At 39.7% G+C, this 16699-nt stretch overlaps 3 protein-coding genes across 5 annotated transcripts; 2 read left to right on the top strand and 1 right to left on the bottom strand.

The window, feature by feature from the left end:
• Window positions 1-1174: 1174 nt before the first annotated feature.
• Window positions 1175-3236, bottom strand: LOC129116223 (EKC/KEOPS complex subunit TP53RK-like). Its single transcript, XM_054627224.1, is given in 3 exon segments — window positions 1175-1446; window positions 1449-1685; window positions 2990-3236. Coding segments are annotated over 3 exon segments (702 nt in total). The 5' UTR covers window positions 3213-3236; the 3' UTR covers window positions 1175-1204.
• Window positions 3237-3900: 664 nt separating this feature from the next.
• On the top strand, window positions 3901-6421 carry LOC129116224 (28S ribosomal protein S33, mitochondrial-like). Of its 3 annotated transcripts, none has more exons than XM_054627227.1 (3): window positions 3901-4100; window positions 5749-5968; window positions 6180-6421. In XM_054627227.1, exons 2-3 carry the CDS (start codon window positions 5754-5756, stop codon window positions 6283-6285), a joined length of 321 nt encoding a protein of 106 aa, XP_054483202.1. In that variant the 5' UTR covers window positions 3901-4100; window positions 5749-5753; the 3' UTR covers window positions 6286-6421. The 3 variants fall into 3 exon arrangements, with proteins under 3 accessions (XP_054483202.1, XP_054483201.1, XP_054483200.1); XM_054627226.1 differs by lacking the exon at window positions 3901-4100 and adding an exon at window positions 4247-4425 and having other exon boundaries at window positions 5696-5968; XM_054627225.1 differs by lacking the exon at window positions 3901-4100 and adding an exon at window positions 4249-4425.
• Window positions 6422-10162: 3741 nt separating this feature from the next.
• LOC129116225 (solute carrier family 2, facilitated glucose transporter member 10-like) lies at window positions 10163-15733 on the top strand. The gene is made up of 6 exons (XM_054627228.1): window positions 10163-10226; window positions 11458-11533; window positions 12888-14156; window positions 14326-14448; window positions 15101-15236; window positions 15322-15733. The coding sequence occupies exons 2-6, from the start codon at window positions 11530-11532 to the stop codon at window positions 15410-15412; spliced, it is 1623 nt and encodes a 540-aa protein (XP_054483203.1). The 5' UTR covers window positions 10163-10226; window positions 11458-11529; the 3' UTR covers window positions 15413-15733.
• Window positions 15734-16699: the final 966 nt, after the last annotated feature.

The following is a 16699-nucleotide window of genomic DNA, read 5'->3' on the forward strand; positions in this document are numbered from 1 at the left end:
GAATTACATAGTATGGAAGTATGAAAAAGAGAATAACCCCAAAACCAAAATGAATTTCAAAACTCTGTATTCAATCTTTAAAAGTGGAGCTCTGAGTGTCTGGTTTGAACATCGTAAGAGGAGATATATTTTGAAATCTTAAGCTCTACATGGATCATGGAGTTAAATTATTTTTTGATATATCTCCAAACTCTATTGATTTATCATATATAACGTTGTTATTAACATAAAAATATTTATATTTTTACTCCTCACTTAACACATTTAGCTTTAAATGTTCTTTAAAAATGGTGTCTGTTTGGAATTTCCCTCTATGACGACATTATATTCAAAAGCCTCTAGGCTGTAGTTATATAATAGATACATATTTTGATATTAATATTGTTTGAGCTGTACGGCAGATGTCAGAGCATTGCTTAATTCAGTTTAGAGACCGGATGGCCTCTGCTGTTTTCTACATTAAATAAACTAAACCCCAAAACAACTCTTAACAAACATGAAATCAGTGTTCATAAACATTTTAAGAACAACATTCAAACTACAACTTAAGGTCAAAGCAGACACTTTGTTCGGAGTGACTGCATACCACTAGTTTTTTAAGATGACTGTGCTGTTAACTGTGATTTAGAAAGATCTCAATATATTAAACCTGTGTCTGACAGCTACATGAGAACCCCAGAGTCTTCTGATTTATGATAATTCAGCTAACAAGTCAAAAGCATATGAGCTGCATACCAATCAAACTTAATGTGGTGGTTAAAAACGCAACATATCCCAGGAAGCACTGATTTAGTGATGTTCAGGTTGCAGACATCAACCATTGATTAACAGAAAACAAGGCTTTTAACTTATGACATTCCACCAAACTCATCATGTTTTTATCCAAAACATCTTTCGACCTGAAAGCATGCACACTTAATTTAAGGTCTGTAGTAAAGTGGGGCAACAGGAACTTACAGTTCATGCTACCACAATATCAGTAACAAAGGATATGAAGAAGCTGATGTGTCTGACTTTGTGTATCAAATATTTATAGACATAAACTGTTAGAAAATGTACAAACATCATTACAAAGTCCATCTTTTTATTATATCGGCCTTCCATAAGAAGAAAAAACATTTTATAAACTTGTTTTTCATAATAACAACTTTGTTAATATAACATCATTTCCAGAGAGGCTTGTCCCTGAACGCAGCACAGATCATCATCCCACCATCGACCTCTTCCTCCCTCTCAATCGGACCTCGTCCAGCTTTTTAATGACCGCTGAGGATTTCTTGGACGCGGCCGCGTAGCTCTTCAGCAGCCTCTCAAACAGAGCCTCTGTGTTCGGGTGGGTGCTGAGGAAGGCCTTCTCCAGCACGTACAAGTCCACCCCCTTGTCCTCCGGCAGGGCGGAGATGTAGCTCAGGCCGAAGTCGATGAGGAACAGCTCCGACTCCCGTCCTCCGGGCCGCGTCTCAGCAGCATGTTGGAGGTGGTCAGGTCCCCGTGGACGACGTCCTCATCATGCATTTTGGCCAGGACCTGGCCCGCCCTCTCAGCCAGCCACTCCAGCTCCATACTGCATTCAGACTGCCGAGTGGAGGCGATGTGGTCGCGCACTGTCAATGAATTCTCGATTTCCTCCAGGAAAATACAGTGGGATGTGTAGTCCACAAAGTAGACTACAGGGGCAGAGATGCCTGAGGAGGACAGAGGTTGAAGGAGAGTTTTTATTATTCATTATTCAATATCAACAAATTTCACAAAAAGACTCAAACCACATGCTCACTGGTACACAGAAACAGACAAATAAACAAAAAAAAAAAAAAAAAAAGGATAAACGTTAACTATTTTTTACACAGAAATATATATAATATATATGAACATAAAAAAACACAAAAAACAACGACAATGAAGTTAGTAACTTGGTAGTAACTTGATTTGATTGGACCGTTTAACGGTGGGCCGGCTTATAATGTAGCCCGATAGGAAGCTTCAGAGGACTGTGGCTCGATCCCAACGACTTAAGCCACTTCACCTGGTATATGATTGAACATGAGAGGCTGCTTTGTTTAGTTTTTTTTTTTTACATTGTTTACTGCATGGTTTGAACGTCTTCCAGGCTCTTGCGTCACGAGGGGAGAGGTAGTTGTCAAATAATCTATTTACATGTTTATGTCAAAACAGCTCCAGTAACAAAATGAAAGAAATGGTTGATGAATAAACCAGCTGTGTAATAGTGTCTCTACTTCCACTCCTCTACCTTCATGTGCTAATACATCCTTGATGTTTCTGTGTAAATGTTGCTTAAACTGTGTGATCCAGAAACATGAAATCTGAAGGTGTACGGTTGAATAAAGAATATTTATTTAATTTACGTTTTGAGTATATTCTATTCTGTTCGTGTATTTTGTTTATTTATCAGACAGCAAACCCACCGCTTGCACGCAATGCAACCTGGTACATGTAGGCACAGCCGGCATGGTTTCTAAAATGTGATTTATTTTTAAATAAAGAAATAAGATAAAGAGAAAAAAGGAGACATCATCACAAATTCTGATTGTGTAATTACATACATATATCACAGGCAGTTCATGCCATTTTTTTTTTTTGCAGTTGACCCCTGGCATGTTAGTTTGAATGTATGTATTTTGCTGTTTCTTATTGACAATTTGTGAAATTGTGCATGTGCATTTCTATATATATTTCTCTCTTTCTCTCTATATATATATAATATATATATATATATATATATATATATATATATATATATATATTATTGGAGCTCTTCTCGGGCTCCGTAACTGGACAATTATTCGGTTAACCCAGCACTGTCTCATGTAACAGAAGATTTTGTTGTAGCACCGGTTGGCTGGGATGAAGTTAATTTATCTTCTTTTTCAAACTGTTTTCATCTGATAACGATGCTGCTGTTAGTCAAAGCCAATCGGACCCCGAATCTGATAGAATTAGGGTCCAGACCGATGGCTGCTGTTGGACTTGCCTGCTCTCCGGCAGCGCAGTATGGAGCGGACCTCCTGCACCGTCCTTCGGTGGGTCAGCTTCTCGTCCAGCACCGGGTGTCTGTAGCGCTTTGTGAACCTTTCTTTTACAATAGTCGGCTTTCCCAGGAACTCCGCCCGGTACACCCGAGCTTCTGCTCCTTGTTTTAATAGCTCTGCTTTCCTGAGGAACTCTTGGACCGCCATGCTCTTTTCCTGGGCCATGTTTACTTCCGCCTCTTCCGCCTCTTCTTCTTCTTCTTCTTCTTCTTCTACTGTCTGCCACCTAGCGGCCACCAAAGAATCAGACACTAACCACAGAGGGAGAAGTCCGGCTGATATGACCAAGCGAAGAAGAAACGTTTTACTTTCACTACTTACCGTAACCATCTCTAAATCTACTTACACTAATATTTATGTATCGCTTACTTAAATTGCTTGATTTCCATTTTTTTAATTTAATATTTGGATTACAATCATTTAAGGAGAGTTGACTTTCATCATAGTAGCACATGAAGAGAGGTGGGGTCTTTTGAAGTTGGCTAAAATTAGTTTTCTAACATTTATCATCCCAAAATAACACCAAAAAACATTATTTTAATCAATAAGTAATGCTGTGGATTTACTACTTAACCATTCCATTAATTGTTTCAATTAATGGCTGTAACCCAACAACAGAAAAGAAAAGAATGCAAAACTCGTTTGCTTCACTCATCATGTAATGACCTTCAATTGCTCAAATATCATGGCAACGTCACTTTAACAATAACTTTCAATACAAATTTAAGATAAATTCGAGGTTTCAACATATAACAAATTACACTATCAGATGTCTTAGTATCAGAGGTGTTTTTAGTGTATATATAATCTGGTATCATATTCCTTGAAATATGATAAACTTTATCTTACCGTTTATATTGTGGCTTTATTTTCAAGTAAAATACATATTGACGCACACAATTCAAATGGTCGTATATTTCACGATAAGTGCGCTTCAGCCGACGGATAACCGGAACTTTGTGCAACACCTTTCAAACCCACGGAACTCTTAAGAGCGACGGACTTCCTGCTAGCGCTTAGTTGAAATAAAGTAACGCCAGACTTCACACTAAGGTAAGTCTGTGTTCATTTATGTTGTTATGACGACTGATTGGTGTCTAAATGTGTAATTTATGAAATGTGGCTCGTGTTGGAAATAAAAACACCACTTTACCATGAAACAGGAAGTGAACGCCACTAACCAATCAGCTCCAGGGAAAATGTGTCATGCGCGATAGAGCTTGTGATGGCAGTATGGTGCTCGTGAAGGTGAATGGGAGCTGACACGTTAGAACACTGCATTGAGCTGTAGCAGTCCTCATTTAGAGATTACTGCGTTTTACCGGCGTTTCTAGCGTTTTTCACTAACGAACGACGTGGACTTCCTCTCAGGCTACAGGTAAGAACCATGTTAGGACTGTTAAGAAGGGAAGTGTAGTTTTTCATCGTGTTGAGGTTATCAGTAAGGATTTTAAAGGAAGATTGGCATCAATACGACGAATAAAACATCACTAACATGAGCCAACGGTGTTAAGTCAGTGTTGTCATGAACAGATGTGGACGGACAAACATTCATAACACCGTCAACATGCTCGCTTTTATCCTGTAGATTCGAGCACGAGACAAGACACTGGCTGCTGGTTTTCCTATTTTCACTTTGTTTTTTAACATATGGCCTCCAAATATATGTTCTACCACGTTTTGGTTCGTCTTTGATAATCAACTACTGTTTATTATTTAAATTTGACTGCTAAAATTACACAACAAATAAACATGCTGGTTCTCTGATCATCGGAAAGCTAATAAATAAGGTTAAACACAAGTTCAGTACTTTTGGTCCAAAATAAATAAAAATACAAATGAGGCGAGTCCTTAATCATTATATGCACAAACAAATTGAGCCAGATCATTTTTTCTACCATTTTTAATACGTAATAGGGCAGACACACAACAGCAGGCTTCTGAGTGTATGGTCGGTCAGTCTAACACATGTTGCCTATGAGTTCTGTTTCATCTCAAATACTCCTTCCATTTGTTTATCATGACACGACTTAAAAAAATGAAATTTAAATTTAGTAACATAAGAAGGAAGGCCAAGTCAGCAAATATGTTAAGATTGGAACTTGTTTGTTTGAAGCCGTTGGCCGAGACCTGATGAGGCTTTACTCATCTTTGATTTGGTCAATGGTCAGGACATTTTCTTAAGCTGTGATTGGTTCTTCTATTTGAGTTGTTGCATGCATGAACTGCCGTGCCACGACCTTTGTGGGTCAAGCATTCCGAAATTGCAGCATCTGAGACTTGCTGAGCTAATGAACAACATATTCCACAACAATTGTATCTTGTTGCTAAGGAAAATATCCCCGCTTTTGAAGTTGAATACTTCACAAAATCCCAAAGGCTTGGTGAGAACGAATTTCTGAAGCTGCACGAGAGGCGGTGGGGTTGTCGGCCAATATGGGGGAACTCTGAGGGCCCCTGTCTCCTGAGTGGTTGGCCATTCTTAATCAAACCACGTTCCAACTCTCTCTCATAAAGGAAAACATATTTTCAAATGGAAAGGGATGGGTCAGAAAGAGAGAACCATCTTAACATCTGTAGCTTACTATTATGTCTGTTAGAAAACAACTTTTCACAGTTGAGAGAACCAGAGAATATTTTTTTTGCAGACCTTTATGTTCTACCTGCCTCAAGTTTGAAGTCCTCTCTCTGCTCTGCTCAGCGGTCATGGCCAGCCTGTCCAGCTACGCCCTGCGCATGGCCAGACTGAGTGCTCAGATCTTTGGGGAGGTGGTGCGTCCGACGGACTCCAGATCTATGAAGGTTGTCCAGCTGTTCCAGGAGCCTCCCATGGCCAAGAGGAAGGAGGTGTACGACTGGTACCCACAGCACAAGATCTACTACTCCATGACCCAGAAGCTCCGGTTCATGGGACTGTTCAGGTACTCAAAATGACATGCTTGATCATTTATGTCCTTGGGTCTGCTGGAAGGATTTTCAATGAGAAACATCTATACAGGAAGTGTTGGGTGTCATTAGCAGTGGCCTTTGTATTGATCGTAAAAACAGTAAAATACCTTAGTTGAAAAAGAAAACTCTGCGCCCCGGTGACAATGTTTAAAGTTTGATCAAATGTTTGTTCTCCCTTCTCAGAGACGAGCATGAGGACTTCAAAGAGGAGATGCGTCGCCTGAGGAAACTGCGAGGAAAAGGGAAACCAAAGAAAGGAGAGGGGAAGAGAGCCAGCAAGAAGAAATGAGCTGCTTTTTTTTCTTTCTTTTTTTATGCAGACAGACAACATTGGACTGTGTACACACTCTTTACTCTGCCATCCTCAAGGAGGAACAGGAAGGACGGGTGTGTTAAACATTTTATTAAATATATCAATAAAGATGCATCTGTTACTTCTTAAGTGTCTGTTATTACTATCACTGCTGATGGTACTGCTACTACTTTATATTGTTGCTAAAAAATATTATTACTGTTACTAGTACGACTACCATTAGTGGGCGATTACTACTACTACTACTTACTAGTGCTGCTGCTATTGTACTCTTAGTGCTGAAGGACTAATACTACTACTACTGCTATTGTACTCTTTGTGCTTAAGGACGAGTGCTACTGCTGCTGGAAGAATCTAAACCAAAACGGTGTAAAAGATTAACAGGCTTTTAACCCTAAAAAGAACTAAATCCAATCAAATGTCTACTATAAACGATGTTTAAATTAGTTATTCAGTCCGTTATGAACTTCATCATTTGCAATGTGTAATATGATCTATGGCTTCACCACACAGTGGGGATTACACCAAAAGAAGACACATAATTGAGTACTGATAAGATATCAACAAACCTGACTTTAAAAGTTATATTGATGATGTTTTTTTAAATCAGCAATATTTCAAAAATTCTGAGAGGACAGGGTGAGACATTGATTTAGTGCCAGAGGCATAAGGAGACCATGTAAGCAGTAGTGAAATTGCCAAAACAGGCCTATATTTTCTATTATATTGTGACATTATTAGATCTTTTACTTCAGTGCGGGTAGAAATATAACACTGTAAATGATTGTTTAAAAATACTGTAGTACAAATAAGTCCTGCAGATCATAAAAGTATCTCACCACATAGGTAAGTATTTATAGCATACTGGCCTCTCAATGTTATATTATTGTTGGATTATTTTTACTGATGTATTACTGTTGGCACCATGTTTATGTAGTTGCTGGTGGAGGTGAAGCTACCATTAAAGCTAGGGTGGGCGAAAACAGCCGTTGAGACTCATTGCCACGCTACCTGCTGTCTCCCACCGAACGTCAGGTGAATTCAGTTTTGATAGGAAGACTGATGTTGCCAAGGTGACCGGACAGTCCCACAGCCAATAAGAACGGAGAATCGGAGCCTCGCTCTGATTGGTCAAAGTGTACAGCGGTGGCAATTTTTGTGCGGCCCACAGAGGCAGGGCAGAGCAAAGTTATGAGCAGCTGGCACTTCACCTACATATAGCTGACTGGCTATTAGGACAGTTTTGAAATATTACAGTAAAGAAATTAATTAATTAATACCCAAGCTTTAACTCATTTACTATATAATGTCAGGTGGTTTGATCTGATCAGCTGTGGGGCTGGCCAAATGGAGAAAATCAAATACCACAATATTTTTGACCAAATACCACAATATTGATAATGTGACGATGTTGTTGACCCCTGGAGCTTTTTTGCTAAATATTTACACAATAAGATTTTTGATAAATAATCATCAGTTATGTGGACAAAGTAAATAATTGTAAAAGGCAAATAACAAAACAATTTAACACAACTTAACTGTAGTTGTTACGGTAAAATGTTTATATTAGGATACAGTCTTAATCTGAAATGTAACTACAGATGTTAGATAAGTGTAATGAAGTAACAGGCACAATATTCCCCCTCAAATGCAGTTAAGTGGAAAAAGTACACAGTCAAATAAAGTAAAACTGTGAATGGCATATCATTCAGTACTAACTAACTAAATAAATATGCATATGAATTAAATAAATAAGGTAAAGAATATATAAGTCAATTTAAATCGTACAAATATCCATTAGTCTGGATAGTTCAATAAATAAATAAACAGTTTTTTATTTCCTATTTGTCAAAGGACTACTTTTATATATTTCAGGGTCATTTTATTTTATAATTCCAGATTTGTTTAGCTCAGGAGACTTTTGTTAAATAATTCCACATTTATTCCAGAGATCTTTTTATATCCATCTGTTATATTGCAATGAACCAAAGCACAAGAATTAGGCTAACTAGCTAGTGCAACCTTATTTATATTGTCTCATTTATATATATTTACATTTATTTATTGCCTCATTTGTTGACAGAATGTATTTCATATTTATGCATTTATCTTTTGTTATTTAATAATTAATTAAATGGCATTCCATAGCCTACCTCACACTTGTGGAGTACTTGATAATAACTTTATTTATAAAGCATCTTTAAAAACGGAGTTTACAAAGTTCTTTGATGGACAAAGCAGAAAAGCCTAGGCAATAAAACATCAGAAAACTCAACAATGAGGCCCAACAAAGAAAGACAAACTGAGCATAAAACAGTAAAATATTTAACACGGTAAAACCAATCGATGCAATAGAAATGAACTAACAAATAAAATATATAATAATATAGTAAAATGATTTAGTAAAACCAATAATAAAATAAAGCATTGACACGACGACATCACATAAATACCAGTCCGTAAAAATGAGTTTTAAGAAGTGATTTAAAAGAGATTACTGATTCTTCAAGCCTTATCTCCTCAGGCAGGTCATTCCAAAGCCGAGGGGCCCTGATGGCTTGACTTTGAAACAGCCAGAAGGGCCCCACCTGAGGATCTAAGGCTGCAAGCTGGCTCATAAGGGGTCAACATTTTTACTATATATTTTGGGACCTGCCCCATACGTGCTTTCAAAGTGATCAGTAAAATCTTAAAATCAATTCTAAAACGAACAGGGAGCCAATGAAGAGAAGCCAGCGATTGTTGTTATGTGATGTCGTCTGTTACAACCAGCAAGAAGTCGAGCTGCTGCGTTCTGAACTAGTTGGAGGTGAGAGAGTGACTTGTGGTTGATGCCAGAGAGGAGGGGTTTACAGTAGTCTAGTCTTGAAAAGATGAATGCATGAATCATTTTTTCCAGGTCAGGGTGTGAGAGTATCAGTTTGATTTTGGAGATGGTTCTGATTTGAAGGAAACGTTTATGATGTGTGGTTTGAAGCTCAAATCTGAGTCAAATACAACTCCTAAGTGTCTGGCAGTGGACTGTATCTTAACAGACAGGGGACCAAGGGCACTTTTGATGGGACTGATAGGGTTCAGGGGACTGAATACTATGATTTCTGATTGGAGTTATTGAGTTGAAGAAAATGTTGTGCCTCCAACAGTTGATATCATTAAGGTAATGTGAGATGTAGAGGAGGAGTAATTACCTATGGTGACAGAGTGTGTTCTATCTGAAAGGTAAGAATAAAACCAACCAAGTGCAGAGTCCTTGATGCCAACCCAGTTTTTAAGACGGTTGATTAAAATGGCATGGTCTACTTTGTCAAACTGCACTTAGGTCTAAAATAACTCAAATTGAGCTCTCCCTCGTCAGCTGCTAAAAGGAGGTCATTGGATACTTTGAGGAAGAGGGTTTTTGTACTATGTAAAGCTCTAAAACCAGACTGAAACTTGTCGTAGACATTATTTAGACACATAAAAGATAAAAGTTGGGTTGAGACCACTTTCTCTAAAACTTTTGATAAAAATGGAAGTTTAAAAAATTGGCCTCAAATTGCTAAGAACAGAGGGATCAAGATCATCTTTCTTTAAAGGGGTTAGATCACAGCACGTTTAAGAGTTCTTTGTTGCTAATGAGCTATTAATACTTGAGTAAATGTATTCAGTTACATTTGGATTGTGATGGGTTTTATAAGACACTAACTGCTTAGTTTTTCAGTCCTATCTTTTATGACTAGCTATAAATGACATGATCTTAAAGAGAAGCGGGCTGGGACAGCTGGACAGAAGTCGACCTCTGGCGTCACAACTTCGGCAACAAGTTTCTCCTCCTGAAACCTGAAACCTGACACCGCTGCCACGTCTCCGACTTCCTGAAGGGACAGAGGCTTTTCTTCCAGCAGCATCTCTTTAACAACCCCGCTCTGCTGCTCACGGTGAGTCCACTTCTCCTCCCGGAATGTCTCCTAGCCCAAAATACAGCAGTCCACAGCGGCCGGTTCCGTCCGTCGGTCCCGTTAAACAACAGCAACAACATTCCTGGACGGACCGACAGGGCGAGTCGATGGATAACGGGTCTACTGTCCTCATCAGGAGCTCTCAGACCCTCCACAGAGAGGACCGGTGGTGACTGAGACTCAAGAGTCTATTCATCCTCTCAAAAGTGGTGGAATGTAACTAAGTATATTTACTCAGTATAGTTACATTACAATTTGTTTTATTTCCATTGAATGCCTCTTTATGCTTCTACTCGACCACAGGGACTACTTCATACTGCACTGCCTTTATATCTGACGACAGTTAGTGAATACCTTGCATATAAAGAGTTTCTATACAGAAGCTCATCATATATGATGCTTTACATTATGAAACTACCCAGCATGTAAAGTAAAGTTAAACAGTTCACCCCTGACCTGCCACAACATTAAAAATCTGCATTAATAAAACATGTGATGTCTCTATAGGGTCCATTCTGCTGCATGATTACTTTTACTTTTAATACCTTAAGTATATTTTTGCTGATAATACTTCAGCTTAAAAACAATTAATATTTATAAGTGTTGTTGGTGGATTCAGGTCCTAATCTTGACATTTTAGAGCAAAGTATTTGTATTCCACATATTGTGTTATAGATATGCGTAGACTGTCCTCCACTGGCTGAAAGCGGGGTATTGCAGTTGTTTTTATTCTATAAGCTGAACTGGAGGCAGCTTTTGTCTGCTATAAGCCTGACAGGAACCTTTACGGTGACAGTGGGAGATTTTTCTAAGTTCCCCCGTGTGTGCTTTGACTCGTCCCTTTCTCCCAGTCCATTTGTGTGGAGAAACACCTCCTCAGATATCTGAGCTGTGGAGGCGTTGCAGATTCCCACACCACGTCCCCCACTGCTGCAGCATTATCAGATGATTATGAGACTAAACCAGAAAACTGATTGCGACACAGCCGTTTATTTTTGTTAAGCCCATCTCGAGTGGACTGGCTAATGAAATCATGACAATCAACAAGAGGGTTGTCATGGCGACGATGCTGCAACAGGCTCTCACGGTCTTTCCTATGAGCAGTAGGACACAAGTCTCCCAGCTGATGCCAGATCAGGAGGGCACTGCAGGACTCCAGGAGATTGTCCCTATTATTATTATCATATTAAGTTTTGCTTTTATTTCACAGAGGACGTCCTCCTAGAGATGGACGCAGACCTGCACGGCCTGACTGAAATGTGAATGTAACGGGACAGAAGCAATGGGTAAGTGCTTTTCCTTTGTAAAGCAGTTTGTTCTGGACTGCTACCCTGCGGTGTGTGAAGTTCTGATCTGGTGTGAAGAAAAGCAAAGTGTAACAAATGCATGGAATGCATTTTAGGGCTTACTAGTGGGACCTGTGATACACTACTTGAGTGTCACATCTGCTGATAGTTGACATGTTAAACCTTTCAATCTACATTTAGATCATAATGGGTCATTTAAAATCACCAAAGTATTCAAATCAACCGATTAAATGTGAACCTTAACTGTCGGTTTTTACACATGGACAGTTTGTGCAGTCGATATGAGCTGTTCTAAGCTTCATCTCTCGTCACATGCATGGAACACAGGGTACTCTTTAATCAGTATTGAGATTCAGCAGCTCTCATTTGCATTTCTGTCAATAGAAACTGCACATGAAAGACTCTCAGGTTAATGTGAGAGAAAGCTGCAGAACAGCTGGAGGGATAAACGTGTATCATCAATTAGAATGATACACGTACTGTAAACAAATGTAAAAACCATCCTCAGATTGGATGTGCTTGCACAAAAGTTGAACTTTAAAAAAATATATATAACACCGGAAATCTACAGTCTACAGTAATTTAACTTTGTTTATTTGTAAATAACTGGACACAATATTAAACATTAATGTTGCTGTTTTTCTTTTGCATTTAGCTGTTTTATCTGTACCAGAGCAACTTGTGAACACAAGGTCCCTGCTTCAGAGATTTTCATGCTGCCTGAATCTGTTCTAATTTAACCAGCCAGATTCATTCTTAAAGTTTAAACCCAGATCAGTCTGATGCTACAAAGTCACAGTTACACTTGAGATTAAAGTGGAAAATCTACAAGAAGAAACTCACAAATTTTCAAGATTAAAAAAGTCATAAATGGCCATAATACGCCGTCGCAAAAACATGTCTCTATCACAGTGGTACCCAAACTTATAAAAACCACAGCATTCCTTCATAGTTTTTTCTTCTCTGCACTCCCAGAATGGAAAACACTGTTTAGCCATCCATAGCTTCCTGAAGGCACCTTTGACGTTATGACTGACTGACTGATAAACAAGAAGATTTACTTTGTATTTCTATTTTTGTAATGGATACTTACGAACCTGCTGTTTTTTGGAGTCAGGCTCTAGTGGCCATTTGTTGTACTGCATCTTATGGTAATTCAGATCTGGCTGTGGCCTTAATGGTGGATTTGACAGTCTCACAGCAAATCAAGCTACAGGATCTGATGGAAACCCCATAAAGTTGAAAGATAAGCAAAAAATTATTTTTTTCTGTGAATGTAAATGCACATCTTTTGTTAAAAGAAAACCCCCTCAATGGTCTCCTTCCCCCTTAGGTAGCTCCATCCTCCTGTTGGCCAGCGTGGTGTCCACTCTGGGCGGCCTGGTCTTTGGTTACGAGTTGGGCATCATCTCAGGCGCTCTGCTGCAGCTCAAAGCTGAGTTCGGACTCTCGTGTGTCCAGCAGGAGGCTCTGGTCAGCTCTCTGCTGATAGGAGCTCTGCTCGCCTCCATTGTAGGCGGCAGCTTGATCGACCATCGGGGCCGCAGGAACTCCATCCTCCTCGGCAACATCTTGATCCTGGCCGGCAGCCTGGTCCTGCTCATCGGCTCCTACTGGGCACTGGTGGTGGGCAGGGTGATGGTGGGCTTCGCCATGTGTATATCCTCCATGTCATGCTGCATCTTTGTGTCCGAGATGGTTACCTCGGATCGCAGGGGCTTCCTGGTAACACTGTATGAAGCGGGGATCACCGTGGGCATCCTGGCAGCCTACGCCATGAACTACATCCTGTCCGACTCTAATAGAGGGTGGAAGTGGATGTTCGGATTAGCCATAGTACCGACTATGATTCAGTTGGTCTCCATCTGGTTCCTCCCATCCAACACGAAGGAATCTTCAAGCCCAAGATATTGTTTTCAAACTGAAACAGACCTGATGAATACTGTCGAAGCAGTTGAATCAAAAGTCAGGTCTGGCATTGGAAGTAAGAATGTTCAGTACAACAGTATGTATCTTTTCCAGCGCAAAGACAACATGAGGACTCGGACCGTCATCGGCCTAGGACTGGTGCTCTTTCAGCAGTTCACGGGCCAGCCGAATGTCCTCCTGTACGCCTCCACCATCTTCCATTCAGTGGGCTTTCAGAGCAATGCCTCAGCGGTGCTGGCGTCCGTGGGCTTGGGCTTTGTCAAAGTGGTCGTTACTCTGACCTCCATGGTGTTTTCGGATCGGGTGGGGCGGAGGCCCCTGCTCATCGGTGGCTGCTCCGTTATGGCGCTGTCTCTGATAACTATTGGACTCCTCAGTGGACGTTCATCGATGAATGCCAAGAGGCCTTGTGATTCTGAGGACTTCAACGTTACAAGAACCGATCATCTAACTGTTGGGAATCAGTCCGTTTATGGCGCACCTTTACATGAGGGCCAAAGACTCCTCAATAACAACACACAAGATGGAGTTGTAGTACTCGGTGAAGTTGGACAGAAACAACCGGACGATCCCCTGGCACCTCTTCCGGGCGCCCATGGCACAGTTGTGAACTGGATCATTCTCGTGTGTATGATGGCTGTTGTCAGTGCATACTCCGTTGGATTTGGACCAAGTTTGTATATTCACTCAAAATGGGTATTTTTTTGTGCATCTAAAGCTACATAAGGCAAGATTGATTAAATATAAGTCTAAATGCATACGCATTTTCAATCTGCTAGCATGCAAAGATCCCTTATGTAGCTTAACTGTCTTTAAATTATTATTTTTTTGTCTTTGACCAGTGACCTGGCTTCTCCTGAGTGAAATATTTCCAGCTGCTATTAGAGGAAGGGCATTCGCATTCACCAACTGCTTCAACTGGGCTGCCAACCTTTTGGTCACATTCACTTTCTTAGATTTTATCGGTAAGTTCCCAAACACCGTTTCCCAGTGGACATTTTGACTAGTCACAGTGGGGAAAGTGCAGGTGTAAATTATACAAGCTATGGTGGATCAGTTTCAAAAACATTCCATGTAAGCAAATTAAAGAAAAATGCCACACGGAACACAGCCAAAGTGATTGATTACACCTGTGCCTTTGTGAATCTGATTGCCAACTTTAAATCCAGTCTTGTATGTTAAGATCAAAAGAATCGGTCAAACACCAAATACTTGTTGGTAGCTATGGCCAACTTGCCAGCTAACACACAGCAGACACAGAGCAAGTTGTGTTTGTCCAATAATGCTTCTGACAAATGATTGGACAGGCTTTTTACAGTCCTGTGTTAGTGACAGATGTCCGATTTTCTTACTGTTTTTTTGTCTGAGCATTTGGTTTATTGAGTGCTGTTGAATTGTAATAAGAATTTTAACAATTGTAACTTTTTTGAGATGATAACCAACTCAAGCTTTATCTTTTTACAAACTGAAAGATAATAAAACAACTGCCAGAAAAACTTTGTAGAGACGGATTCTTTGATGAATTGATTTCCGTTCTTACCGCAAACCCTCAAACCCTGACTTAGTTACAAGTGAAATGGTGGCCAGCAGAGAGTGAGCTGTGCTTTTGATCAACAGATGCGATTGGTCTGTCGGGGATGTTCCTCTTGTATGGGATGACCGCTGTGGCTGCTGGAGTTTTCTTCTACTTCATGCTACCAGAGACCAAAGGGAAGACTCTGGAGGAGATAGACAAGGAGCTATGTTTAAACAAGTAGGGTCTATATTTGTCAGATGAATTACTCATAATCAAGTTCAGTGGCATGAGACACTCACGTGTTTTTGGCCTTGTTTTGCAGGTTTTACCAAGGCGAGGAGTGCTGCAGCATGAACAGCTGGAGAAACCCTTCCCCACAGTACCAGAGGGTGCACTGTCAAGTCAGCGCCTGAGGGTGATTCGTTATATATTACCATACTGACACCATGTAAGTTTAGACCGATGCTAGGCTTTCCTCTGTTGCATCTAATATTGGAATATATATGTGTGGCATCTTAGTGAAACCTGCTAAGAAAGTGCATTTTTGTGTGACATGACTTTTATAAATGGCCTTTTTGGTGTGTTCATTTGCATTTTAAAAGTTATTTTTATTTTATTTTTTTATTTCATAGCCAAAAATTATAAAGCTGCTGTGCATCTTTTTTATTTTTTACTTTTTATTTATTTATTTTTCAGTTTCTATTCCACTGAACAAAATCCACAGTAAAACACTATGGCTGACAGAAATAAAAATAGAAAAGTGCTCTCTCTTTACAATCTTTGAGCCTAACTGTCTCAGATCTGCTGAGAACACGACCCATCTTTTATTTGTATGCAGTACATTCTCTCCAGTGTTGTTCATGAGTCCCTGCTGTGGTCCTTAGAGTCATATTTCCCACTGGCCTGATCCTGGAGGGTCACATTCCACCCAGCTCCTTGTGATGGCCTTTTTACTTGCGAGTGTCAGAGTTTTGAAGAGACAGATTTTTTTAAATAAACAGCCGGGAGAATGTTTGTATTTTAATATATGAGCAGAAAATATGTGAGTGATGCCATTCATTTGCCCACACTGTCTCCAGTGTTGCTGCAGTGGGGTGTAATAAATAAGCAGATTCAATTCTTCGCTCCATCTTTAAGAGCTACTGGTCGTTTGTTGTCCTTCACATGGAAGGCCAATCAGTCTTCGACAGTTCAATGTTTAATTCTAGTTTCAGTTTTACATTTTGGGACGTCTCTGTAAACTGCTGTACAGTTTGGAAACTATCTTTGAAGGGGTTTGTTTGTATGCAAATGTCAACACTTTAATCAGTTCATTACCTTCTGCTGAAATTCCTTTTTTATTCCTGCATTGTAGAAATGTCTAAACTGTAAGGATCTGAACAGATCCCCATTTTCTATATTAAATTCTCCTTTGAACCCATCAAAAGTTATAAAAGATTTCCCTCTATGAGTGTACATTTAGCTTTTAATCCTTTTACTGTCCACCATACAAATGTTTAATCTAGCTCTCCAGGTCTAAACCTGGGAGATTGGGAAGGCCAAATAAGACGTTTACTATCTCCTTCATGTTTGTATTTTTGACAATTTCATTCCATACTTTCAGTGATTCTTGGAATGGAATTCATGGAATGTTCATGTTCAGTATATACTTTACCACCTAGCCTGACCTGAGTGTGAGATTGACTCAGATTTAGTTCAAA

This window comes from Anoplopoma fimbria, unplaced genomic scaffold (assembly GCF_027596085.1).
Source record: "Anoplopoma fimbria isolate UVic2021 breed Golden Eagle Sablefish unplaced genomic scaffold, Afim_UVic_2022 Un_contig_8004_pilon_pilon, whole genome shotgun sequence".
NCBI lineage: Eukaryota > Metazoa > Chordata > Actinopteri > Perciformes > Anoplopomatidae > Anoplopoma > Anoplopoma fimbria.

What these genes read in the sequence shown, in the direction of transcription:
- LOC129116225 (XM_054627228.1), top strand. An exon ending in CTCCGTTGGATTTGGACCAA is followed by an intron (nt 14,157 to 14,325) that starts GTTTGTATATTC and finishes GTCTTTGACCAG; the next exon opens with TGACCTGGCTTCTCCTGAGT. An exon ending in AAGGAGCTATGTTTAAACAA is followed by an intron (nt 15,237 to 15,321) that starts GTAGGGTCTATA and finishes CTTGTTTTGCAG; the next exon opens with GTTTTACCAAGGCGAGGAGT.
- LOC129116224 (XM_054627227.1), top strand. Translation starts at nt 5,754, where the DNA reads ATGGCCAGCCTGTCCAGCTACGCCCTGCGCATGGCCAGACTGAGTGCT. An exon ending in CGGTTCATGGGACTGTTCAG is followed by an intron (nt 5,969 to 6,179) that starts GTACTCAAAATG and finishes CTCCCTTCTCAG; the next exon opens with AGACGAGCATGAGGACTTCA.